Source organism: Mesocricetus auratus, unplaced genomic scaffold (genome assembly GCF_017639785.1).
Source record: "Mesocricetus auratus isolate SY011 unplaced genomic scaffold, BCM_Maur_2.0 Super-Scaffold_100023, whole genome shotgun sequence".
Taxonomy (NCBI): domain Eukaryota; kingdom Metazoa; phylum Chordata; class Mammalia; order Rodentia; family Cricetidae; genus Mesocricetus; species Mesocricetus auratus.
In genome coordinates this window covers 28,224,162-28,252,088 of record NW_024429204.1, presented here as the reverse complement: position 1 = coordinate 28,252,088, position 27,927 = coordinate 28,224,162, and the positions used below count along the sequence as shown (strand labels likewise).

The 27,927-nt window shown below is 51.8% G+C and overlaps 2 protein-coding genes across 9 annotated transcripts in view; one reads left to right on the top strand and one right to left on the bottom strand.

Moving 5' to 3' along the window:
- Positions 1 to 27,927, bottom strand: part of Tg (thyroglobulin) — a 182,412-nt gene that overhangs the window by 30,978 nt on the left and 123,507 nt on the right. The window lies entirely within an intron of this gene.
- Sla (Src like adaptor) overlaps positions 1 to 27,927 on the top strand; it is a 51,835-nt gene that overhangs the window by 14,301 nt on the left and 9,607 nt on the right. The window contains exons 2-5 of one of the 3 annotated variants that reach the window (XM_040730652.1): positions 4,431 to 4,708; positions 16,042 to 16,142; positions 24,372 to 24,471; positions 25,778 to 25,864. In XM_040730652.1, coding sequence (XP_040586586.1) covers positions 16,082 to 16,142; positions 24,372 to 24,471; positions 25,778 to 25,864 — 248 coding nt within the window. In that variant the 5' untranslated portion in view covers positions 4,431 to 4,708; positions 16,042 to 16,081. Of the gene's footprint in view, positions 1 to 4,430; positions 4,709 to 15,793; positions 16,143 to 24,371; positions 24,472 to 25,777; positions 25,865 to 27,927 lie in introns of those variants that run through there. The other 2 variants (XM_040730651.1, XM_005078692.4) reach the window with 2 other exon arrangements.

Genomic DNA, 27,927 nt, shown 5'->3' with positions numbered 1-27,927 from the left:
AACTGAAGTCATCCCACAGAAAAAGTAACTGAGAAAGAGGTACAGAGACATCATTCCGTGAGCCTTCCAAATGCCTAGCTGTGTCAAATTCTCCCACTTCTAATCGTCCCTCAACACCAGACCTTGGTCAACATCAGTCACCAAAGTCTTGCCAGATGCTTCCTCTGGGGTCCCTGGGCATCGGAGAGCCCACCTTACTGTGCTGTTCTGGTCCCCTGTTCCACTCAAGGTTAACCCTAAGAGAGTGGAGCAAGTGGCAGCCTTGTCTCCCCATAGCTCCTCCCTGTGCCGTCCCAGCGCAAGAGTTTCAACAGGTAAGAGTCTGTGCAGGATCTAAGATGGTGGCTTGCAGGCTAGCACACTGGAAGTTAGCGAACTACCCTTACGGGGCTGAGAACACACAGGCTCTGCAGGCACATCAGTGACAAGGATCGAAAGGGCAGGCCTCTAATGAGTCAGGGTATTTGTGCAACCCTGCTGAGCAGAGGGGACCATGGGGGCAGAGCTTCTATTTTTTTTTTTTTACTTTTGCTGAGGAGTTGTAGTTCCAGAAGGCTCCCTGCAGAGACAGTGTCTGGTGACACATACAGATCCCACTGCTGTGGGTGAACTCGTGTCTCCCCACTGGCCATGTCTCTATCTATAAGCCAATCCCAAAGTAGGACTCTCACTCCTGAGAAACAGTATAGTCTACCCACCCCTACATGGGAAAGGCAGGGTAAGGTGAAATAAATACAAATGCTCTTGTCCCTCAGACACAATCTCCTTTTTTCATTCATTCATTGAGGGCCACCTCTTCAGGGTATGTACAGTGTGTATATGTGTCTCTCTGTATGGGTTTGTGTCTCTGTGTGTGTATGTGTATATGTGTGTATGTGTCTCTATGTGTATTGCGTGTGTCTCTCTATGTGTGTGTATGTGTGTGCGTGTCTCTGTGTGTGTATCTCTGTGTGTGTATGTGTGTGTGTTAGACTAACTGCCTTTGGTGTCCACATATAAGACCCACTTTGGTCTTTCTAAGAGTTCACAAAAGAGGAGGTTTTGATGGTTTTATGTCACATTAGTATATTTATATGCATTTCCCCGTGGGTCTACATGAGCAAGAGGTATTAGTATCAGACTCTGTGAGTGGCTTGGAAATCCACACAAGGTCAACAATCCATACTTTAGCTGTCTAGACTCTGTCTCTTGACATTGACTCCTGTTGCAAGAACAACTCCCAAGGTGTCCAAGAGGGAGCTTTCACTTTCGGTTGGGGAGCTCTGGGTAGCCCAGGAGGATAACACATCTGCAGGATGCGGGTGTCCACACAGGCAGGAGAGGCGGTAAGTGCTTTTCAACTGCCTAACCAAGTAGAGAGGTAGCTGATTCTTCCTACCTAAGGGATGCCTACTGGCTCCTAAGGTTGGCTTCCCACCATCTGTTCTTCCAGTATTTGTACGGAAAGAAGTAAACTAAAACCTAAACTCCCCAGGCTTAGGACCTACTGAGAATCATATACTCCTGGCATGCAACATCAGACTGCCTTACATCATATCTCTTCCTGAGCCAGAGACCTCCAGGACCAGGCAATGCTGGGGAAATGAGGTTTGGATCTCTGCAGTTCTGAGGCTGCCAGCTCCAGCTGGGGACTGTGGCAGCTGACTCCCGACAGGGCATCTTGTCACCTTAGCAGGGGTTGAAACGACAGACACCATCCCACTTCGTTGAGAGATCCTTGGCTCACTCGTGGCTGACAGTTTGGTATCTCCCCGTGGCTGTTTATCAGGGCATGATAGCTAATTAATTTGCGAAGCCCTCTGGAAATCCGACACAGATGGTCCCGTGTGCCTCTCTTTGTGGACCCTACGTTGTGACCCCTTGAGAGGTAGCTGTCATTTGCCAGTACAGCTCAGCCTGGATGGCCACACACCTAGCTTGAGGCCCCTGAAAGGCTGTCACCTATCTTTAGCTTTTGTGCTGATGCCATGCATTAATGACCTTGACCCCCTGTTAGGATGAGATCCTGCCCTGTCCTGCTGAACCTCAGTCATTGTGGAACGGGCCCCCGGGACTCTTCTGGGTTCTTCTTCAGGCTCCCTCCCTGCTCGCTTCTGCTTTTAGTCTGTGGATTTTAGCTGGCTCCCTGCCTCCTTTACTAGATTATAAACTCAAGGATGAGTTTATGTGACCAGGATGGGTGGGTCCATCCATGTCATCTCAGCTTGAGCTGGGCCTGGGCAAGCGGGAAGAACATTTTATTGGGTGCTCCTTGACGACAGGGCCTCGTTTTACCGGCACATGGTGCTGAGCATGGCAGAGTGCCCGGCACATACCAAGTGCTACCCAAGGCTGGTGAATGAATGAATGAATGAATGCATGCATGCATCTCAAGACATACGCCCAGGTAAATGACCGCGTTCTTGTGTTCAGCCCCTCTTTGTGGCTTAGAGGGAGACGGTGGGCACACTTTTAAGGTGGAGAGCGAAAGACGGACCACATAAGGATGCTCAGGGCACTGTCAGAAGAGAAGGGGAGGCCTTTGAGGCAAATGAGAACGGTTTTCCGAGGCAGGACCTCCGCCCTCCCACACACCCCCACCCTAAAGGCTGTGAGTTCAGGACGATGTGACTCTGTTCATTACCTGTCTCCCTCTGCCATCGATGCTCCCCAGAGTCCCCAGGCCACAGCAGCAGTTTCTGTGTGAAACCCTCACCTTCGCTTGTTCCGACCCCTGGAGTAATAACTCAATGACCCGCACATATACCTTATCCCCAGCCAGCACCTCCTGTGGACACTGTCCCAGTGCCCACTGTGTCTTCTTTAGAGCAGTCCTGTGACTGTGGCCTGCCCTCTGGGTCTCTGTCTGAGGGCTCTGACCAGGGGAGCTCTGGGAGGGTGGGGTGACATCCACTGGTTAAGCTTTGCGGCTGAGTCCTAGTGACTGACTGAGTGGTTCTCTGGTCGTCCACATTAGCTGAAGGGACTCATTCATTCAAGCCTGAGGGTTTCTGGACAGGGGTTAAAAAGTTGTCCCCTCACTCCCGCCTTCTGAGTGTCCCTCCCTCCAAAGCTCCGCCGCTCCTCAGTGTGCATGTGGGGGAAGCCCCTCTTCAGCAGATCCCGCCAGCTTGCTCTTCCCCACACTTAGGCCGCTGCCACCGAGGTCTTACACCATCTGCTCGTACCTTCCCGGCATGCTCTGGGCAGGGCTGACTTTCCACAAGCCAGCTGAGTCTGTCAAGTACACAGCACTGCTAAATTTAGATGACGCCCCACTGTTTGCAGTTTATCTTTGCGAAGGACACCCAGTGAGGTTTCTAAATGACTGTCTTGAGTTTCTACATTGGCCTGGCTGGGTGGGGTCCTGGGGACACCATGCCCCAGGCTCTACTCTGGCTCTGTAGGGACTAGCTGCAGACTGGGGGGGGGGGTCACTAAGTCTCTGGGAGTTTTCCACTTTGGGAATGGGGATGGCAGGGGGCGGTGTGTAGGAGGGTCCTCCCGGCACGCCTGCCTGCCACTCTCTGATGAGAAGCAGGCTTCTCTTTCACCCAGGAGCACGCCCGTAGGGTTCCTTGCTGCAGACGCACACACACTGTGAAATTGTATACACGGCGCATAGAACACTGTATTATTTGAAGGCACGTGAGTGTTCTAATTCCAAGCTGTGGAAAACCGAAAGAGAGCCGCGTACACACATCCCCTGTCATTTGTGTCCCCGTGGAAGCTGCCTCACTCCACCTCATTTTAGGTGAACTGTTTCAAATGATACTTTCCACCTGGTATGTCCGCACACGCATGGCCCCTAGGAACTACCACCGTCTTCTGTTACCACTGTGTCCTAGAGCAGTGACGTCCCTGTGACGCCATCATCTGCGCGTGCGCGGTGTGGGACTGGATGTCTCACCCATTTCGCAGATGAGAACATGGAGGCCTCCAGTGGTTAAAATGACACGTGCTCAAGGGGAAAAAAAAGGTTGCTTCTAGATCTTTCTCCTTGAATCTGGGATTCCCTCAGGGATCACACCTTGCTCTAATCTGCATCACACGAGAGCCTTTTGACTTCTTCTGGCAGTACCACAGCCGAGGTGGGCAGCTCTGGTCTACACAGGACCAGTTAGTTGTCCACTGTCCTAGGCCTCTGGCCACTGAAGCTGGCCCAATAGCAGAGCTGGGGCTCCAGGGACGGCTCTGGGCGCTATAAAACTGAAAGGAACTCTGGGAAGAAACGCCACAGTGAGCTACCCTCAGCCTCCTTGGGCCCAGTGAGCTCTGGGGACACACACAGGCAAATTCACAGCCCCATCTGCCTTTTAATTGGAAAGAGAGAGGAGGGGGGAAGTGAGTTTCTGTGAGCCCTGGCCACTTACAATCAAGCTGGCTATATTCTCAAGTGCTTTGTGAAGGAATTAATAAGGCCCCTCTCTTCCCGGTCCTCGTCCTTGCAGAGAGAAGTCTGCTCTGCGGGTGAAAACAGGAACCTGCCCTCCTGCCAGCCCTGCGCAGGCCACCGTTGCCTTCCTTGTTCAGCAGAGGAAGTGTGCAGCCCTTAAGCAACTACAACCCCGTAGCTCGCTTGTTAGCATGGGCTGTGCCTGGGCTCCCTCTCAAGCCCGTGCGGCCCCACGCAGCCCGGAGCAGCAGCAGCTGATGGAGAGCTGGTGACCCCGTGCCTGGTGGCCCTCTGCTGCCAACTTCCAGGAGAGGCCATGTTCTGCGTCTGAAGGTATTGAGGGCCGGGACAGGGAAGGGAGAGACTCTACGAGCCCTCTGAAGTGCAACTGTTAGGGCTGGGTGTCTGGTAGCCAGAGGAGGACCCTGACACTGAGCAGGGAATGGTCCTGGCGATGCCCTGCCTCCTAGCCCCACGGCCACTCTGAGGATGCTGAAAAGCTAACTATGAAGGAAGGGGGGCTGAGGCAGGTGGGTGGGCAGCCCGTTTTCCTGCCAGGGGACAGTCTGACTCAAGACAGCTAGGATGGGCAAGTCACCACGGGCAAGCCATTTAAGCCACTACCGACCTGCATGGCCTCATCTGTGGGATGGGAACAGTGTGGCTGGATCACACAGATGACCGTGGGAGGAATTGGTGCTGCATACACACAGCGCCCATGGTAGGTCCAGACACACAGTAGGTGCTCAGTGAGGGCTGTCAGTCAGTCATTGTGTCTAAAGGCACAGAGGAGCTTGAATGGCGTTAGCACTGCCGTGGGGAGTCTGGTAGCTAGAATCTTCCTGGGGAAAGGTGGCACAGATAACTGACAATTGTCTAAGCAGGAAGCGGGCAGATGGGAGAGGCAGAGCTAAAGAGAAGGCCAGCATGCGACGCATATAAATTCCGAAGTCATAAAATGGTACAAACGAAAGAAGTGTGGCAAACTCAGAATTTCCTAAGAAATGTGGCAGGCTGCATGTTAAGTGGGTGCCTGCGTATTGAGAGAAACTGTTGTCAGAGAAAAAAATTGGGCCATGGACTCAGAGTGGCCTGCCTGGGGGCTCTGTAAGGACTATAGATTGTAGACTCAGAGTGGCCTGTCTAGGGGCTCTGCACAGGGCTATGGGCTGCAGACTCAGAGTGCCCTGCCTGGGGGCTCTGTAAGGACTATAGATTGTAGACTCAGAGTGGCTCTGTAAGGACTATAGATTGTAGACTCAGAGTGGCCTGCCTGGGGGCTCTGTAAGGACTATAGATTGTGGACTCAGAGTGCCCTGCCTGGGGGCTCTGTAAGGACTATAGATTGTAGACTCAGAGTGGCCTGCCTGGGGGCTCTGTAAGGACTATAGATTGTAGACTCAGAGTGGCCTGTCTGGGGGCTCTGTAAGGACTATAGATTGTAGACTCAGAGTGGCCTGTCTGGGGCAGGGTCTACAATATGAGCAGATATTTGCTGTGCAGAGTGACCATGGAAGATACAATAATAAGTTACTTTCATTCAATAGTCAGAACATTCTAAATCTACAATTGTTATTTACTTTTGACTGGTGAAAAACCAGGGCTCCAAGAGTTTAACTGACTTACTCAAGCCATCCAGCTGGTAAGGAAATAAATACTAGCAGCTAGGAGCTCTGAGGACCTAGAGACGGGAAGTATGAACGACTAAGGACAACAAGCTCTGTTGGCAGCAGAGATTTAGTGTTAGGGGACATCCCATAGTCTGCAGACTGTTGCCCTGAGGGTTGTTGGAAGACACTGAGTTGCAACTCATTTCAACAGCTCTGCTGATGAGGGAGGGATAATCATTGGGGCAATTTCTGTTGTAACTGATACTTTCCAGTTAACGGATGATATACAAGGTGCTTAAGTCACTCCAGAAGTGTGATGATAACCTGTGGACAGACACTATCATCTGACTTTTAAACTGCTCTAGGATTGGAGGACCTAGGAAGGCATTCCAGGTCTGCCACCAAAGGACTGTGTGACTCCGGGCAAATTCCTTTGCCTCTCTGAATATTTGCTTATTTTTTATCAGAAGAAGCCTAACATCTGAGGTGTTTGTAAGAAGTGCGTGTTATTTGCAAAATGTGGGAGATACTAAACACCCAACCTTGGCTGTTAACCTATTCCTGAGCCAGGCAAAGTCTGCCTAATACCATAGGCATGAATAGCAGAATATTGCTAGCAGTGTTAAGTACAGCAGGGTCAAACTGCAAAGCCAAGACGCGGGACTCCCTCTCTCTTTTCTGAAGACAGATTTCTGCTATTGCTCTACTGGACAGAAGGAGACCTCATCAGTGGGTGCCCATCTCAGCCAACTGAACCTGTTCCTAGCAAAGAGAAATCTCTTTCTCTCTGGGCTATGGAAACTGGGGATGACAGAGTGTCCTTAAACTAGAAATGACATCCCTCAGGCCACCTTCATCCACCTCCTATGTTCATAGAGATGGGTGTGTGGCAATGTCTTATTTCCTACGAAGCAGGAACTTATTTACCACAGCTCTGCCATGGGCTCTGACTGAAAAGTCTCATTAAGAATCCTCAGGAAATCATACCAAACCATTTTCTAGTCACCTGAGGAATGGACATATGAGTACCTCTAGTTAAAAGTGTCTGTCAATTCATTCTTCATCCACCCACCCATCCATCCACCCACCCATCCACCCACCCACCCATCCATCCACCCACCCATCCATTCACCCACCCATCCACCCACCCATCCATCCACCCATCCACCCATCCACCCACCCACCCATCCATCCACCCATCCACCCATCCATCCACCCACCCATCCATCCACCCACCCATCCACCCACCCATCCATCCACCCATCCACCCATCCATCCACCCACCCATCCATCCACCCACCCATCCACCCACCCATCCATCCACCCATCCACCCATCCATCCACCCACCCATCCATCCACCCATCCATCCATCCACCCACCCACCCATCCATCCACCCATCCATCCATCCACCCACCCACCCACCCATCCACCCATCCATCCATCCACCCATCCACCCATCCACCCACCCACCCATCCATCCATCCATTCATCCATCCATCCATCCATCCACCCATCCGTCTGTTCCTTCAGTATATACCCACTGGACTCATATCATGTGACTAACTTCCTTCCTCTGTCAGTCTCCCCAAGCTTCTGAAAAGGAATTAAGTCCTAACCACTTCCTCCCATCCTGGAGACATTCAGGAAGGAGCATATTTGACTGCAGTAACTCCAGCTCCAGCTATACATGGGGCCTCAAGGGTACACGGCTGTAATTCTGTTGTAAACAGCTCTGTGGAGTCTCACTTCCCTTGGCAGCAGACAGCCTGGGGTCATGCTGGACAACATCTTCATTCATCACACCTAATTCCTGTACATAGACTAGGCACCAGGCCATGTTTTATTTTCTGTTGAGAGGACTTGTATCTATCCTCAGAAAGTTGCTCTGGGGAGGCATGGCTTCATGCCACACTCTGTCATTTCCTAATGCTCAAGAATATCAAAGGTGATGGCCAGCTGTGGAGCCAGAGGCCTGGGTTTGCACCCCACCTCTGATACTGACCACCCTACTGGTACAAGATAAGTTGGGTAATTTCCCTGGCCTCCGTTTCCTGAGCAATGCCAAAAGTCTGAGTAGAATATCACATGTTACATGGACTTATGGAGGTCAAGGGAGGTGGTATTTTGGACACAGAGACATCACAAGTCCTCAACATATGTCTACCCATGCTCGTGACCCTTGCTGTGGATTAGGCCTCTGAGACTCATGGGTTCCAGCCTGTGATGAGCACAAGGTGCTCTCCATCTGGTCTGCTTACATTTGATGAAGCAGCGGATGGCTGCTCAAGGAAGGAGAGTAGCTTGCCCATCACCCATTTGAGCTGGTCCCACTATGGGTGCTAAAGATGTAATGTGTGGAAAGTAAAATTTAGGGGAGCCGGGCGTTGGTGGCGCACACCTTTAATCCCAGCACTTGGGAGGCAGAGGCAGGCGGATCTCTGTGAGTTTGAGGCCAGCCTGGTCTACAAAGTGAGTTCCAGGACAGCCTCCAAAGCCACAGAGAAACCCTGTCTCAAAAAACCAAAAAAAAAAAAGTAAAATTTAGGGGAATTGGTCTAACTCTTCTTCAAGATTGCGGTCACCCCCCACATGATTTCACAACACCCCGAGTCGAAGAACCAGCTCTCTGGTTAGTGACTGTACAGTGGGGACAGGCCTCCAGAGGTCAGGCACAGTGGGCTTAGCCAGCCATGGGCCTCTGGATACCCCAAGGTATCTCAAGCAAGCCCAGCTCACAAAGCACTTGCTGTTGGTAGGCGTGCTCTTTTGCTGGGATCAGCATGACAGCAGGAGTTAGAGTTGGGAAGTTGGGAATGGGGAAAAGTAAGTTAGCCTCTTCCCTGAATGAGCTGTGTGGTCTTAAGACCCCTGAGACACAGGCTCCACATTTGCAAGTTGAGCTCTCTGGGCATCAAATGAGTCAGAGTATTTTAAGAGTAATGAAAGCACTCCATATAGACACTACTCATTGAGTTCAGTGTCTCCTTTTTTTTTTTTTGAAAACTAAGGAGGGTGTCTGTAGGTGGGAGGGATCCCACACAGATTGACAAGAGGAAGATTTGTTAATTCATCCGTGGGAATACAAACTGTCTGGCCAATATGAAAATCAATATAGAACTTCCTCAAAAACTTAGAAGTTGAATTATAACACAACTCAGCTATACCACTCTTAAGTGTGGGTCCAAGGACTCCAAGTCAGCAAACACCATGGCTACCTGCATATCTGTGTTTAATGCAGGAATATATACACAATAGCCAAGATAAGGAACCAGCCTAGGCATTCATCAACAGAGCAGTGCTATCCACCCATCCTTCATCCATCCATCCATCCATCCATCCATCCATCCATCCATCCATCCATCCAATGGTTTTATTTAGCTATAGAGAAGACTGAAATTAGGTTGTTTTCAGGAAAATAGAGCTTGAGATCATCATATTAAGCAAAATAAGCTAGACATAGAAAGACAAATATTACATTTTCTCCCTTATGTGGAACCTAGACCCCCCTCTCTCTCACAGACACAGACACACAGACACACACACACATACACACACACACACACACACACATACACACCCACACCCACACCCATACATATACACAGACCATGAAGGTAGAGGGGACAATAACTGGGGAAGGAAAAGTAAGGGTCTAAAGACTGTGGAAAGAGATAGGTCAAAACACCTGATACACTTCAATGGATGTCATATGAACTGATCACACGGTATGGTTAAACATACTCCAATGAACTTTTTGTAATTTTATAGGCTGTTGATTTCAGCAGCTCGGAGCCTGCTGGAATTGCTGGGAGGCCCATTGAGCCTACAGAGATGTAAATCCGGAAGCCAGTACTAGGGTACAGCTTGCCATTTTACACCTTGTCAAACACACCAAATTAGAGACTTTCTCAGCACTGATTTGCTAAACAACAACCAGGTCCCTGCAAGTGATTCTCTCTGGTACACTGTGGCTTTGGTTTTATCTACTTCTGATCTCCCTGAGGACTGTGCTTTGACTTTGAGAGGGGAAGAAACAGTACATAAACCAACCATCAATGGACAGTTGTGACCCCACCACTCTTGGCCAACAGCTTAGGGTCAGAGTCCAGCCCATGACAGTGCCCAGAGTGCTACCTTAACTGTGACAATTGCCCTGGGCCTTGTGGGACAGCAGCTTCCCAAGTCCTACTGGACCTGAGAACCTAGCCACGCTGGCTAGTAGGGAAGGGACTGTCATCCGCGTGTGTTATACTGGGCAGAGCTCAAATTTCTATCTCGATGATAGGTTTGTGAGTAATATCGGTGACTCGTGCGTATGAACGAAAAGCAAAAGGAAAGTCTGATGGGAAACATGACATCACAAAGAAATCACAGCCTTGCTAGTTTTGGGGCCCGGATCCCTGTGCACTTATCAGCATCTCTGTGGAAGTCTCTCTCGGCCTCCTCCTCCTGGACCTGCATTTCACAAGGCCCTGTGTGAGACAAGAAGCAGCTTGACTTGATCTGCTTTGTTTACCGAGGTCCCGGGGAAACTTCCTTCAAAATAATATATTCAAACCGATAGATCTGAACCATCTTAGACTAGGCCTGGATAATCCTTCCCACTTTGCTTCAGTCTATAAAATTCATGCTCATTCAATCAGGTTACAAAAACAGGTTTCATAGTGTTTTAGGTAAGTTTTTGTCACACTTATAGCTATTCTTGGCCTCCTGCCACCCATGGATGTGGGCTGACTTATCTGGGAGGGCCCTACATTGTTCTCCCAGCAGGCTCTTCACACTCTGGGTGTGAGTCAGGCACACACATGACGGTTGCATCAGGAGGTACCTTGTCAGTACCGACTTTGCTTGGTACCCTAGGAGACAGAGGCAGTGGCCCAGACCTCCTTGTCTGTGCTGGAAAAAGGGATGGGTAGGGGGACCGAGCAGTGGACAAGGCTCAGAGGGGTGACGGGACAGGCTGCCATGGCCGCCCCTACACACGTTCAGGGAGAAACACCTGCCAGTTGAAGCCAGGATGTGGTACGGTACCCCAGGAAACCCTGCCGGGCTCTCAGAGGCGCCCGCCACTTAGCCCCAGTGACAGCTCTCATTTTCCCTGAAGCAAGTTGTCAGACCTAAGCATCCCTGAACAAGTCTCAAGCAGACACAGAATCGCAGGGGCCAGTCATGCCTTGGGGGTAAGGGTGGGGTAGATGAGGCCGCACAGCCCAGAAAGGGCAAGCGATTTATTTGCACAGGTGATACAGTAAGTTAGTTAATGGCTGGCACCACAAAGGGCTTACCATTGGTACTCCTTGGCTCTTGGGGAAGTCCTGTGTATATGTCAATAAAACATTGTTGGCCAATAGGGAAGAAAGATAGGTGGGACTAGGAGTCCAGGAGGACTCTGGGTAGGAGAAACACAGGAAGTCAAGATGTAACCGCCATAGGGATAAGAAGCCCGGAAACTTCTCCAGTAAGAGAAATACTTAGATTAACAATTATGGGATAAATACTTAAGTCAGAGCTAGCCAGTAAGAAACAAGCAAGGCCAACAGCTTCATAATTAATATAGATTCCTGTGTGTTTATTTGGGGACTATAACGTGGCAGAGCCCAGGCGACTGGCGGGGGGGGGGAAGGACCAAGCAGCAGACAAGGAAAAGTCTTCTCTCTACACTTGGCTACCGTTTACCAAACACACTCCTGCTTTACTCATGCATAGCAACTGAATTCTCCAAACAACCTGCAGAGCACACATTTCCATCTTGGATTGGTAGAAGAGACCGCAGAGAGCCAGAGGAGGCTTGAGGACACACATCCAGCAAGTGGGGAGCAGAGACAGGAGCTAACTCGAAGCCCGCTCTGCAGACCCGCCTGCGGAGCTCTCGGAGTTGTGCCCAGCTTTGGAGCACCAAACCAATTCCTGCACAGAAGACAAGCGTGCTGACTGCGTACATCCGAAACTCACACATTCTGGGCCATCACACCCAGGGAGCCCTCGGAAACTCTCGGGGAAGTTTCACGGGCTCCTATGGTCTATTCAGTGCACGCGTACACTATTACATTTTTATGAAGTTGATCACGGCGGGAAATACCTGTCTCCCCAGCACTTCAGAGGCTCAGGCCAGCCTTAGCTGTGTTGTAAGGCCACAAATACATAATGAATGCATGATACCCTCAGCATGGTCAACACTTTCTCGTCCATTCTGACCTATGGCTCTACAGTTCTGAGTGCTAGCAGGCCTGGAATTATCTTCACACACCCCTCCCCCCCAACACTTGAAACAACAGCAAGCCTTCACAAACCTCTCTCCTGTCCCTTCTCCTTCCCACAGCGGGTTTCCTCGGGGTTTCCAGGCTGTTTTTTTCCAACAGACCCCTTGGCCTTCCTGTCCCTCGCTTCCCCTCAAAGTTTATGATTGCCAAATTTGGCTGGATAACTTTGAAGAATCCCTTTTCTGTTGTCTTCTCAAACCAGAAAGGGAGGGTAGGAGGCCAGGGCAGGTCCCCAGAAGTGAGGAGAGTATGGGCTTTGGGGCCAGGTGGATCTGCTTTGACCTCTGCATTATCTCTGCCTAGTTCTGAAGCCTCAGCACTCAGCTAGCTTGGGCTGGGTACCAGTTGTCACTTAGCCCTGCTCAGTGAGAGAAAAACCGATGTGCTTGGTGGCTGTTTTGTGTGTCACCCTTGTGGTTATAGGTGACGTATTTAGTGGACACTGAGGCTCCTGACTTATGGTCTCTGGTTTAGAAGATGGTTACAGGGATGAATTTTTAGCTCAAGTGTTGTAGAAGAGCTCTTCCTCCAAAGGGCAGGCTGGCCTCTTAGGTTTTACATTCATGCATGCTGTGGCCAAGGCTGGCGGCTATGTGTCCCCAAGGATGGACCCTGCTTTACCCCTGGTTGAAGTTCCTGTTGTTATCTCTCTCTGTGATGTTCTGAAATTTGCACGGAGAACCTTCCTCTCCGTAGGCAGACATGCGCCATGCAGGGAAGACACAGTTCTATTGTGGGATGCCATCAGGGTGGGAGATGTAAGCCCCTTGCACTGATGCAGACCCACAGTGGAGGGGGCGAAAGACCTGAGGAGCAGGGCTGCTGGAAACACAGACACTTTCCCTACGGCAGCTGCTCCCTCTGAAACACTCAGTGGGCAGACGTGCTCTGTCCAGGGTCATCCAGAGGACGGACAGCATCCTGATCACAGCAGAGGGCATTCTGTCTGAAGTCAAGGGCAATGGAGCTTCTACACGGGGACCAGCGGCAGTCGGACCAGTCCTTGACCACCCCCTTGTAAGATACAAGAGTAGTGTCTGCTCTTAGGATGCGGGTGGGAAGGCATCCTGGCACACGCCACCCACCTTCCCACCATCCCAAGAATATAAGGCTAGAACTCGCGTTCTCTCCAGTGGGATTCTGTAAAAATGACGATGGCTCTTTTCTCTTATTAGTAACCTTCCGTGAGCCACGGAGTCTTGATTGCTAGAATGAAGAGGGATAAAAGGCTCTGGAGAGAGCCACTCTCTACCGATCTCAGTTATCAGAAGTGGGAACTGAGGTACAGGCCACACAGACAGCCTCGGCTCCAGGACTGGAGGAGAGGAAGGTGACTAGTCACTGCAGGCCCTCCACCCGGACCCCAGGAGGATGCACTCACTCCGCAGAGAAGGGGAAGGAGGTCAGCCACAGGCAGGGCCGGTGTTAATTAACTCAGCTCTCTCCTGCCCTTTTCTTATTGTTCCTAGAAGCAATTAGTCTCCTGTACCTTCTCTCCACCTCTAGCCGCTGTAGAAAACTGTCACAGATTAAATCAAATCGTTCAGTCATTTCCTCAGGGAGGCCCCAGATCCCCTGCTTCTGGGCATGGCCACTCTGCTCAAATAAAAGCCTTTAAACGGTAACTTAACCCCTTCCTGGAGGCGCAGTGGAGTGGTGAGCTATGCTATGGTGTGCATTTGAGGTAACTGGACTCCCTGTGGCTCAAGGGGCTCTTGGGTCCTTTTGACAGGAAGAGGCAAGAGAGGATAGCACCTCAGACGCTGGGGAGTGAGGTAAGATCAGAAGGCCCAGGCCTAGGGAGGCCCAGCTCGTCCTGCACCCTCAACAGCTAATGACTTTGGGTTTATCTCTCTGGAAAATGTAGGCTTCCAATGTTCCTATCTTCCTTCCTCCCCTCCCTCCTCCCTTTCTCTTCTCCTCCCTCCCTCCCTCCTCCCTCCCTTCCTCCCCCCTCCCTCCCTCACTCACTCCCTCTGAGTGTTAGGAACCTAGGCTCCTCAAACAGCTCACAAACACTTGAGAAGTGGGGAGAACTGGGAATTTTAAAAATGGCAGCATATGTGCTATGTCTGGTCAGCAGATCCTGCCTTTCGGAGGCCCTTGGCTCAGGGTTGGAAGCCCCAGAACGGTCCACTGCTCTGGCAGGGGAGAGGGGTTAAGTCATCACCCATCCTGCATGTAAAAACATTTCACAGAGTACTGTCACCCACTCTCTATTCACGTCCATTTTGTCCTCCTTGCTTCTCAATAGATGAGGGACTCCGCCACCTGCTTCCCTTCCTCTGAAGTTAGGAAGTAGTGCGAACCTCCCTCTGCCTCCTCTTCGAGGCCTTGCCCTCAGAGCAGGGCTTTTTCTAGAACTTGTGCACACAGGATTTGAGATTTTAAGCTTAGCAGTGAGTCAAAACCCATGCTCACTCAGTCAAAGCTATACTTTGAATTTTGGATTCTGATGTTATCCTCCCCCCCCCCAGGCTCACACCTGTGGTCCTATCTTCTCTCTTCGTGATGTGCAGCCGGAAAGACCCCCATGCCTACACGGTGCTGCGTTGTTGAGTTTCAGGGTCTAGGTTGGGCACACGAATACAATTGTGATTTGTGATATTCTCAGCATAGGTGGGGTTCCCGAGGAGCTGGCCCTGTGGCTAGCGACTAGCTGCATACACAGAGTATAGATCTGCAATCTGAAGCCAGGGTCTGGGAGATGCAGCCTGCTTCAAACTCATGAGGCCGTGCCCCAAGCTGTGTACTTAGAACAAGTAGAATATGTCTCCTGTTGGACTGTGCATTTCCTGAAACAGGAACCACTCTGTCCCTATTAGTGGGCACCTCCTCTGCGCTTCCCAAAGACTTTCTTCCCTGAACCAAATCTCTGCATTCGAATGCTTGTCGATATCACGACCGACAGTCAGGCCACGGCCGGGTTTCACTGGCTTTCTCTCACTTAGTTTTTGTGGCAGCTACCCCAAAGCTGCCCTATAACCCCCTACAGCAGGCAAGAAAATGTTAACGGTTCTCCAGTGAGACTTCAGCATTGTAGCCTGTGTGGGGCTCCGGGAGAGCCATGGTGAGGTAACCAAGACAGCAGCTCCTTTACCTGAGTGCGACTTACGCTCAGCTATTGTTCCCCCTTTGAGACTGTTTTCCTCAAGGACACGGGGCTCCACCACGGTCAAGGCTACAGTAGAGGTGAGTGTGTACGACAGCGTGGAAAGCATACACCAACCACGTACCACACACACCAGCTGCGTAAAGGGTGCGGTCGTGAGGCTGGCCCTGGCCACCCTTTGCTAACACAGGTGTGGAAATTCAAACAGTTAAGAACGAGTCAATCCAAAAAGCCCCCAGCCTGGCAGGGCCCTGCCCCTTCAGGCTGTGGGACCTTTGCCTCCTAAGTGTGGTGTGCCTGGATTCCTGGGCCGTGAGAGCTGCTGGCTAGCATCTGTAAGCACAGTTTCTCCGGGGAGGGGGCTACCTGAAACGCTGCCGAACCTCTCCAGCACCCCCTGCTCTGCACAGCAGCCTTGTGGAGGAATGGAAACTTTTGCCACCAACAGCACTTGTTAGCAGCTTCCTCCTCTGTGGTTTTTCTCTGTCATCCCCTTGATAAAAGGACTTGCGCTGGGCCTCTGCAAACAACACTCATGCATCACATCGTGACATAAAAACAGCCACCTTTCAAGAAGCAGGCTGCCTGAGAGATGGTGCACCATGAGCTCTGAACTAGGTCACTCACCACTCAGGGAGCTCTGGGTGCGCCTCATTCTACGCCTGTGTCTCTCCTACTGCAGGCTCTCGGGACCCGTTTCCACAGCCCCAGGACAGACAGAGATGGGAAACAGCATGAAATCCACTCCTCCGCCTTTGGAGAGGCCAGCACCCAGCACCGAAGGTAAGTCCGACGTCTCTGGAGAGGTGTTTAGCTCAGTCCTGCAGTAGACCTCGGGAAAGCCTACGCAATGGTGGACGGGGTGCCTCCTGAAACGGGGCCGTGGGTGCTGGCGCTCCGTTGTACCGGTCCCTCACTTCTTGCTTCGGATTTTTAATAATGAACATTTGTAGCGGTTGGAGCCTTGGCAGTTCCAAAGTGCCGCCATTTTGAGAGAGATAAGTGGGCTCCATTCTTTTATTTTATGGTTGGCGAAACCAAGACTCACAAAGGGAACGCTGGCCACGTCATTAGCTACTCACTGAGACCCAACCCAGGACCGCCTGATTCCGAAAGCCAGGCTCTTGGTCATCCCACTGGCCAGTCCATGATAAATCCACCCCGGCCCGGTACACAGCTCATCTTGGGGGTTTGTGTGGTCAGGGCCCCTTTACTAATCTAGACACTGTCTCCAGGACTTCCTGCTGAAGAGAAAGACATCTCTTGTCTAGTGAAGGCTGCGAGAGACTAGAACGCTAGGGGAGAAGCCGGGGCTGCCGGTGAATCAGGGTGGCCAAGCTCAGCTGTGTGTCAAGAGCAAGGTGGCACCAGACCTCCAGAGCCTCAAGGGGTCCTTCAGCAATTGGCCACAGGGTGGGGGTGGGGGGATATAAGTGAGCAAGAGGCAAGGCTGGTCATCGGGATCCACTGAGTCCTAGGGTCAGCTTCGTGTCCTGTCTAACACCCTCATCTTTCTTTCTGAGAGATTTTAGTCAGGCCAGTGGGAGGTGCGACCTGGAGCCCCCCCCCCTAGGGAGTTGGGAGGGAGGGAGCCATCAGCGTTTGCAAGGTGAGTGTGAGACCGCAGGACACTTCTCCCCCCACCTCCCATCATGGCACGCTCAAGATCTCACTTGTCTCCTAGAAGAGACGACACCGTCTCTCCCTGTGCCCTACATGTAGCACTGGACTGGGCGTCGTTCACCGAGCTCAGCAAACCACCCTCCGTGCTGATCTAGGGCTTCTCAAGAAAGGTGCTGCCCCGCTGCTGGCCGCTGTCCTTTCCACGGCACCCGTGAGCCCTTAACTGAGGAGCCGCTTACTTTCTCTAAAACAGAGCAGGAAGCTGCCTGTACTGTTGTAGCCTGATGGTCCTGCGGATGCCAGCAGAGAACAGGGTAGAGCCCGCCCCTCTAGCCTTCCAAGTTAGATGCAGGGGACATTCCTGGGGACTCTAGATTTTCCACCCTGGCACTTCCCTCCCTAAAATAGAGGGAAGAAGGAAGAAAACATCAAGAATGGCCACAGGCCTGCAGAGGTAAGGTGGAGAGTGTGTGCCTTTCACCTCCACAACATAGTTCAGGAAGGGCTGCCCCATGCACAGTGCCCTCAACTTGTCCCCTTCCTAGCCCTCCCCAGACTGACTCTCTTCTGACCACTCCTGGATATCCATGCACCAGAGAGTGGGCAGTATAACGTGACTTCCTCCAAGTCCATTGCTGAGTTGCCTCTTCTCGGCCTGGGTGAGACGGGCCTGTATGCTTGAGCAAGCCTCACGAAAACATCAACCTCCAAGGACTTGCCCGCTTGCCTTTAGTTTTTTTTTTTAATGCAAATTGCCATGGAGCACATTTTTTCTCCCAGTCTTTTTTTTTTCCCACTGTGTGGGCAGGAGGTCACCTCTAAGAAGGAGGTTCAGGGGTCTCCCCTCTGGCTACTGGTTAGAAGAATTCCCCAGGCCTGTACTGGGGGTGTAATCCAGATAGTCAAATCCAGCGTTTGATAGGCTGCTTTAGTGCCCCGCCCTGGAGCTTCCTCTGTTGTCAGGCCTGACTTGATTTCCTCATTTTCACGCATCTATTTAAATAAGGGAGAAGGCACCAGCTTGCTGCTATTCTAATAGGCTTCCATTGGGCAGTGCCTGAATTGCTGAGGCTTCAGGCCAGCCTGCAGCTACAGCTTCCTCTCATGGCCTGGGACAAATTGCTAAGGGTAGGAAAGTCCCTGGTGCTGTCCTAGGGTGCTCAAGACTGAAGAATCCTCTTGGCTTTTGGAAGGACAGTGAATGCCGGGGCACGCGGTTTTATGGTCTGTTTTCTTCTAAAACAAGCTTTCTAGAATACTCCTCATCTGTGTGGTTCCCAGGGGCTAATGTCATAAAGAGACGGTCAGATTTGGTAGGAATAATGCTATTTCGGAGGCCAAAGGCCTCTTGGAGTCCCCAGTGGTGTCCTTTAGAAACTGTGTGGCCTTGGGGAAGGCCCCAGCCTTTCATCTGGGTCAGCTACCTCAGTAGGCTACATGGCCATCACTCAAGCCTGATCTTCCCTCAAGTGTGAAGTCCCCTCAAGGGTGAACACCCCTGAAGACTGAGCTTCCTTCAAGTGTTAACATCCCTCAAGGGTGAACACCCCTGAGGACTGAGCTTCCCTGAAGTGCGAACGTCCCTCAAGGGTCAACATCCCTCCAGTGTAGAAAGCAGTAGAACAGGAAACCCCAGGCACTTACTTGCAGAGTTGCAAATAGCTGAAATTTCCCAGTCCATGCAAACTTCAGACACCTCCCCTGGGTCACATTCATGCAGCACAGAGTTAATTAAAAGCCAGGGGGGCCTCCCAGGATGTTGGGGAAATACATATTTCCACCTGATGAAGACAACTTAGTTACTCCGCTGTGATGGTCCCCTCCCCCCTGTTTCTTCCCTCCACATCGCTGTGACCTAGAGTGACATCTCCTGTCAGAAATGACCATGCAAACCAGCTGTGCTCAGAAAGAAACCACCCCCCATCCCTCCCCCATGCCCGGGTGGAAATCACACCCATCTCACACGCATTTACATTGCTGATATCATGAAAAGGGAAGGGGCGGGGGAGCTGATCAAGGCAAGGGGAAGGACGCAGAGAAATCTCTAGACCCAGCAGAACCGTGATGGCGGGAGGAAGGAGCGTAGGGACGACAAAGCTGTATTTCCCACCTTGCCCGAAGGTCTTACGCCCCGAAGGCTGGCCGATCGCAGGACAGCCCCGACTCTGCACCTAATATGCATGAAAAGGTGAATGATGGGCTCATCCTGGTGTCTCTCAGTTCTCAGTTTTGTGTCAGGGATGATCGCAGTGTGGTCTGGTACCTGAGGTGTATCCCACGCAGTTCTGAGGGCTTCACGCACATGACGGGAGCCATCGCGTGCACACAGGCATCTCCCGTGAGGATAGCATCCCACATGTAAATTCCTTCAGTGACTCTCAATTCTCATAATAGCCCAACCACATCAACACTATTACCAGCCCCTTCGGTACGCAGTTGAGGAACTGAGGCCAGGAAGGGTTAAGTGAGTCTCCTGAAACCCTCTGGCTCATCAGGGAGGCTAAGCAGACAGACGGCATGAGAGGGGTGTCTAGTGTCCCCCTTGTTCTCCATCATGGTCCAGCGAAGACTGTGCTCTGAGAAGTCGTGCCTAGAATGAGGGACTATGCCTGGTCATCAGATTCAATCACACAGACACTCGTGCGCCATTGTGAGAAATCCCACAACGTTTCTGTACCAGCAACCCACTCCTGGAGCTTGGGATGACTTAAGGAGAAAGTGGATTTAACCTCTGAGTCACTTTACACTCAATGAATGTCATAAAATACAAGTTAAGCACCCTATCTAACCCATGACTGTAGATAAGAGGACCCACAGACCTGGCCAACACCCATCAGGAGAAATCGGTAAGCCTTCTTCCTCCGTGCCGACCTGCGGCTCCATCTGATTGGCTATGGCCCTGTGTTGCTTCCTGGCAAAGTCACTGAAAGTCAGGCCTCAGGGTGACCTTGCAGGAGACACTGAATTTGGAGATGACTCAGAGAGTGAGCGAGCGTGAAAGCAGAAGTTGAAACAACTCAGTCATTTAGCCCTATACCCGCTACCCACATGGGCTGCCTGCACCAGCTCCGAAGTCTCCCTTGCGTCTGGGCTTTGTCACTGGAAAATGGAGGGCTGACTGGTAAGAGCCGGACACAGGTGCCAAGAGAGCTCCATGAAGTGAGCGTAGATTTTCAGCGTCATGCTGCTCCCTGGGCACGGCACTAATTCTCTCCAGCTTTGCCTTCCCCGTCCTCCAAATAAGAGCAGGTGGCCACTGAGGCTGGGTAGAACGTGAGGAAATGATGGCTGTAGCTTTGGCTATAGCCACCGATGCGTCTACTGAGCACGCGCTGGTGTTAGAAAAGACGCTGTCGTGGCAAGCTAAGGGCCTGTTCTTTATGAACTAGGGACCATGTATATCCGGTAAGCTCTGTCTGGGCTCCTTTCTACTCTGCTCCCTTCCTCACAGGACACATTTGTATGTCGTGTTTCCCCACCCCCACGCGCTCCCCGGGTACCAGCAAATATCTGGTGTTCCAAATTTCCTTTTCCCCTCTTGCCAAGTGGAGTTTGTGTCTAGATGAACCAAAGGTGGTAAGACATCCTCATGTTGGCATTCCTGGGTAGCATGAACGCTAAGATGATCTGGCTGGAACTGGTTTTGGTTGTGAAAGGGTATGCTTGCCCTGTGTGGGAATGACCCTTGAGTCACCGAGACCAGCCTTGCATAATCCACCACAAGGCAGATTTTGATATTTCCCATTTTTATATGGGAAGAAGTCAAGCTCTGATTTGCTAAAAAGCCTTCCTTCAGATTACAGAGCTCTGAGCTGGTGACACATGGGTCAGCCCAGCTGATTCCAAAGGCTCTGGGCTTCTCGTGGCCAGTGCACATTTGTTCTGTGGATCCTGAGCCCTGCCCCTGCCCCGCCTCTCTCCCTCCACCTCACTCATGATTTGGTTGGATCTAAATGTTCCAAATCCACTTTGCCCATAAGGTAAGGTCCTAATAGGCTTATACCTCCTCTAGATGTTACATGTGCGTGCCTGCCTAAACAGGGACCTTAAACTTAGGTCAAAATGTCTGCAGCATTTTGTGAAAACTAAATTAGTCCTACCCCTGATATTTATCTCCCTGCAGGCAACAGAGTTCAGGGAAGACTGAGGGAGCCCTGCAGTCGATTTTCTCACGGTGGTCAGGCTGTCGTCCCTGGAGGTTTATGTCAAGCTGTGTGAATTCTAGTGGTTAGTCCCTTGGTGTTCTGTCTCTGGTGATAAGGGGATGGGGGCGCTATGGCATGCCCGAGAGAGCCCTTAGGCAGAAGCCCAAGTGCAGGCTGTCATGCTGACATTTCTCTGTCGTTGTGAAGAACGTTGCTGTTAGGAAAACTCCATGAGAAACTGTGGGCAGCCAGGAGCCCCACACCTTCCCTTCACTGGAACTCCTGTATTCACAAGGGGCTTTCGTGTTTTGTATATTCCTCTTCCATTTTGTTTTAGACGTTTTAAAAGATGCCTCTGTGAAGTTTCACGGTTTTAACCTTGAGGGTACAGGGTGAACACATCGAACCACAGACACCTTGGTGGGCACAGGCTCTATTTCAAGGTTCTATTTTTCTTTAATCACGGATGACATATCCTAGGAGTCATTTCAACCCTGTTTTTTTGTAAGGGGATATGCCAGTCAGTACTTCTCAGCCTGGAATACTCTGGAAACCTACTCCATAAAAGGAGGTGCAGTCCTTGTAGTTTTCCACACCCATGCCTGTAGTATTCTTTAAGTGGCAGACTCCAGGTTGGAACCAGGGCTGCATGACGCTAAACCCCCAAGTTCCTGGTGCTCTCTGAGCTCACAGCCAGGTAAGGGTATTCCTCTGACAGCCACATACATGTGCCAGGGCAACTCTGAGACACCGCATCCAAGAGCAACCTCAGGCAAAGGATAGCGGAGCATCGAGCCACTTCTGTAGGCTGGAGTTGCTGAGGGGTGGTCGGAGTCAGGACAGAGTCTGTGTGACTGGGCAGAGGGACAGCACCTAGGGTGGATCTGGGGTCTGAGAAGCAAGATAAGCCCTAGAAAGGTATGCCACCCTCAGCGGAGGCATCCAAGTGAATAAGTGACTGACTCACATTTGGGTACATCAGGCCAGGAAAATGTGTGTCTATCTTGAGAAACGTTCAGCCTATCATGGTTACGGAGAGGAAACCCTTGGTGGGTGGGGTCTTGAAAGTGGCTAGCCATCAAGTACCTGGACTCTGCACAGCTGTCCCTGGCAGCTGGGTAGCTCTCAGGGAAGATTTATGCAACCCCATCCATCCCCACTGCCCGGTCTTCCCCGTCCACCTGTGGCTCACTCTGCACTTGCACGTTCTTTCATAGGTAACCTCCACGTTTGCACAAGCTTCATGCCCCGGAGGCTGGCTCTGCCCCTTAGTGGGATTCAGGACCCCTGGCTTCCACCCCGATCCAACTTGAATGTGGTTTCTAATTTCTGGGGTGGTGTCTGGGTGGCAAAGAGAAGAGCCTCTTCCTGAAAGCTTGCTAAGGCTGAGTGTGGGGGTCATTCACCCACAGGGTCAGGCTGGCCGTGTCTCACTGAGCCAGCCTCTCAGGTCTGACAGAGCAGTCTCCAGTGACTCATTAGGACACCCACTTTTAGTTTCCTCTCGTAAACTTTTCACAGAGTTTGCTGCTCGTGACTCAGTTTCCCCAAGTGAACGACGCATGATAACCGACGGTTGATTCATTCACCAGGTGGCCATTAGTCCCTTTCCTGGAAGCTCCCTTCATCTCACTCACTCAGCCCTCATGTCCAGGCTCTTTTTTGGCTTGGTCTGCTAAGAGATTGAAGAGTTGGCCTGTGGGGACCTCTAGACCTCGAGCGGTGAGAGCTGGAGTGTCAGCACAGGTGGCCACATCATGGAAAGAGCCTTGCTGGGGACCCTGGCCTGCATAGCTGCGCACTGGGGCTCTACTGAACCTTCTGAGGCCAGGCACAAGCAGTGTCTCGTGACCCTGGGATCTAGGTTGTGGCCTCTTATAAAGCAGGAAGAAGGGGCTCAATGAGGAGTATGAGATAACCCGGAAGTGTGGATGCCCAGCCAGCGGGCACAATGGTGATTACGCCCGGTGCTTTGTAAGCGTGCGGTTTCCCTTGAATGAACCCCGGTGCTAACATGTATGAGTTATGGAAACTCTCTAAGGATGGAAGCGAACGTTGCTTTGCCGCCAGGGAGGAGATTCACATCTTATCACCGCTGCGTCTCTGTAGCCAGCTGGGCTCACGTGCACCAAATGGCATGCACGCTTACTTCCCTTCCCAAAATGCAATCAGCATCACGTACACACGAGAGCTCTTACTGGGGGGGGGGAGGCAGAATTTAGGTCATGCTGAGTCTCAGACGTCAAGTGAAGAAGTTGAAATTTTAACGCGCCTACAACAGAAAACCCTGGCGTTTGGCTCACCATGGCCAGGCCACTTAAAATCCCTGCTGACTAGACGCCTGACAGAGTGCCCTCCCCTCCCAAGAAGAAGGGGCTGTCAAACCACAGAGCCTGAGCCTCCTGGCCCTGGAGGGGACTCCCGGTTGATTAGCCAGACCCACAGGGCCAAGGAGGGCACCCGAAAACTCAGTACTAAGAATTCCTTTATCACCACGACACATGCACATGGCGTGTTTTGGTCAGTTTCAGCCCTGCTACTCACTTGTCCCTTCTCCTCCAGGACACCTTCTTCCTAACTAGACCCTCTCTTATTTGTTTGTTGCGGCTTGCCTAGTTTAAGTAGGATTGCTCCTCAGCAACCCATTCACTGCATCAGGGAGTAGCGGGGCCATGTGAATCCCTCCGAGAAGGGGCTTTTACATAGCCTTCTGGGGCAGGCGTTCTTTCACCCGTCATCCCATTTTCAAGATGGAAACACTGAGGCTCTGGTGTAACTCTAGCTTCGAGGCCTCTGGACCCGGTTTTTCAAATGGGAACACTGTGGCCAAGGTGTGTTTGTCCTAAGAGCACCTTCTGAAACTGCCAGAGGGCAGCAGGCCTGTCGTAAGGCCATCTCCGTGGAGAAGAGGCCTGGAACCCTGGGTGGGTAGGAGCGGAGCTTCACAAGTAAAAGCCAGGCGGGTCCAGAGCCTCAGCTCTAAACCTTGCTAATGCTTCGACACTTTAATACGGTTCCTCACGTTGTGGTGACTCTGCCAGTAACCATAAAATTACTTCATTGTTGCTTCATAACTGTAGTTTTGCTACTGCTATGACTCGTAACGTAAATATCTGATATACGGGATGTCCGATGTGGGACCCCCAAATCGGTTGGGACCCACAGACTGAGAACCACTGCTCCGGAGGAGAACCCCAGTGGCTCTTGTACCCGGTCAGTCAAAACCCTCCGCTTTGCTTCCTAGGACTTGAGAGCGACTTCCTGGCTGTGCTGAATGACTACCCGTCTCCTGACATCAGCCCCCCGATATTCCGGAGAGGGGAGAAACTGCGCGTGATCTCTGAGTGAGTGCGCCTCTCAAAACATGCGTATGCCCCAACCGTGACTAACCCCCATCAGGTTTTCAGATATGGTCAGTCGTCCAGGTCCCCCCGGGTCCTGGTCCTGCTGCGACCTGCCCTCTAAGTACTCCGGGGACTCTAAAGCCTCCAGTGGCTTGAGTGCTTCTATGACTAATCCTGCTTCCCTGGCTGAGCTCATCGGACTTGGAATATGCAGGGTGATGGTATTCACCAGGGCATGCTGGGATGGAGAAGCAGGGTCCAAAACCCCTGCGAGGACGAGGGCGATAACAGCACCCCGTTCTTTACGTACAGCCCCGGCACAAACTAGTCCTTCAGTCTAGCATCTCATTCATTGAGACATGCAAACGGATGTTTGGTTATACTTGAGGGAATAAACCAGTACAGGAAGCTTTTGTTTTTGAAGCCCTTCAATCGTGCATGTCAGCTGAGGAAATGAACCGCTGGTCCCCCAGGGGTGGCAATGTCAGCGTGTGAGCAGGCTCCCCAGGCGCCTTTCAGTGAGGGGTGTCTATAGCTGGCTATACAGGCTTTAGAAACTAAATTTCTGGGCAGGGGAGGTAGCTCCATCGGTAAAATGCTGGCCGTGTATGCATTGGGGACCCGAGGGCAGCGTCTTAGAACCCAAATAAAGCAACTGGGCATGAGAGCACACACTTGAACCTCAGTGCTGAGGAGAAAGGAGAGGCCTTGCTGGCTGGCCAGCCTCACCCACTTAGCAACTTGCAAGTTAGTGAGAGACCCTGCCTCTAAAATCAAGGTTGGGGCCAGCAAGGCAGCTCTGCACAAGGCTGATGACCCGAGTCCGATCCCTCAGACCCATGTAAAGGGGAAAGGAAATAATTACACAGAGTTGTCCTCGTATTTCTACATGCATGCTGTGGTAAGCACATGTCCCCATGCCCTACATCATACACACACACACACACACACACACAGGAATACATACAATAAGTTGAAAATGAAACACAGTGGGCGGTATCCCTAGAAATGACATGCAAGGCTCACTTCTGGCCCCCACATGCCCACATATGACACACACAGCATACCACGGCACACGTAAGCACACATACACACACACACACACACACACACAGGAATACATACAATAAGTTGAAAATGAAACACGGTGGGTGGTATCTCTAACTGGAGAAATGCAGGTCTGAGTGGTGATGACAGGGTTTGGAAGAGGGACGCCCCACATCGCCGTGGGAGGGTTTGATGACCACGTGTCTCTGGCTTTGCCGCTTACCCGTGCACGCCCCCCCCCTCTGCTCTGTCCCCACAGTGAAGGGGGCTGGTGGAAAGCCATCTCCCTCAGCACCGGCCGGGAAAGTTACATTCCGGGAATGTGTGTGGCCAGAGTGTACCACGGGTGAGTATGTCTGAATAGCTTCATTCAGTCGTGATGTGAGGGGGCGACTGAGGGAATCGAGAGGGCTCCAGCCTGTGTTGTGGGAGAGAGGGAGGCTTACACCCCAGCTCAGGGTTAATCCTTCCCACTCTCGGGGACTTGATTTCAGAGCAGTAAAATGAAGCAAACTGGACCTGCTTGCTCAGACGTAGCGCTCCTGTCACATAACTGAGTGCCTTGTCACATACGGGAGGCGCCTTGGTTCAGTGACTAAAAGTCTGTCTTTGTGGGTTCAAATCCTGCCTCCATCACTTGCAGATCACGAGACTGTGGACAAGCTTCTTATCTCTGTGTGTGTCCTCAGTTGTCCGGGAGAGATCACAGTGCGGGCATCATGGGGGCAATGATACAGAGCCACACTGCTGGAGTGGGGGGCTGTCAGAGAATGAGGAGGGTGCTGGGCAGTACGGGGAGCACTCTCCTGCAAACATCAGCTGTACTGGGAACACTCTCCTGCAAACATCAGCTGTACTGGGAGCACTCTCCTGCAAACATCAGCTGTACTGGGAACACTCTCCTGCAAACATCAGCTGTACAGGGAGCACTATCCTTCAAACATCAGCTGTACTGGGAGCACTCTCCTGAAAACACACTGGCTGTGATCCCTGACAAAGGCAGCCACAAACGGGGCAGCCACGCACTGCAGGAGAGGAGCAGGCATGTTTGTTCCTGCAGCCAAGGGGCCTCGCAGCCTCCAGGGAGGCTTCAGTGGGCACAGCCAAACTCACACCCGGGTTTCCCTTCTGCCATGGAAGGGCCTTGGGAATGTGGCTCCGCCTTGCCAAACCCTAGGCTCCTCCTCCGTCAGTCTACCAAGGCCAAACCTCAGCTCAAATGTGCACAGCAGAGAGGAAGGGAAGACGCAGGCAAAGGCCACTGTTCAAGCGGTAGAGACGCCACGGGCTTCCCCCGGAAGACGCCATTCAAGCTCCTGACCCCATCACTTGTGCTCCCAGCGGGGGAGGTGAACAGAGGCGGATCCTACGGAAGCCACGCCCTAAAGAGGTTGGAGTTGGGCGTGGCTTCCCAACGTGCTCGCTGGTTCCTAGAAAGCACTCTAGCATGCTCCTGTGCACTAAAGGCACTGGGCAGTCCTAGGAGCCCAGGCGGTGAGACCCCAGATGACCGGCGCAATCCTGGCCCTATCAGGCAGCCCACCTAATAGATGTGATAGCGCTCCACAAAACACAGACTTGGAAGAAAGAAACACAGTAGGATGGCTAAGGAGTTGCGAAGGCCCTCAGAATGCACAGCTTTGCTCTCTCGACAGGCCAGGATAAGTTACTTAATCAATCCAGTCCTCAGGCTCCTTTTTTTATGTGCCTGAGGGGAAGTCTCATCTGTTTAGGAGATTTAGGGAGGGTTTTAGCCTTCATAGTCATAATACACTATATATATATATATAATATATTATATCATATATATGTGCTAAAATAATTCATATGCCTACATGGCTCTTGCTATTGTTTTATTTGCAGAGTTGTAACTAGGATTTTGAGAAGGGCTTGGGTGTATCAGTGTTTACCATCTACACTGAAACTGACACACCATGTATTTTGTTGCGCTCTGTGACAGCTAGACAAATTTAAAGATACAATGTACTGTGGTTCTAACGAGGAGAACGGTCATGGTGCTGAGCCCACAGGGGAATGTAACTACCTCTGTGCCTGTGGTATCCTGGAACCCAGTGCTCAGGGACGCCCAGCCTGCCCGCTTCAACCCCAGCCCGTGTGCGCCTTGGTGAATGAGGTGGCAGCGAGACAGAGACATCACCGTCCTTCACAGCCTGAGTTCGACCCGGGGATGAACAGCCGGCGTCCACCCTTCCTCTAAACTACGGCCCCTGGTGAACTGAGGCCTACGCCGAGCACCTACCAACAACGGTGACTCACTGTCACCGTCAAGCGGCAGCGGCCAGACTCGTGCAAGCATGCAGAGGCTCAGTGGGAAGAGAGGCAGCCGGAGAGATGGCTGCTTGCTCGGTAGCAGGGCCACGCTGCACCTCTCTCCTCCCCGGTGTCGCC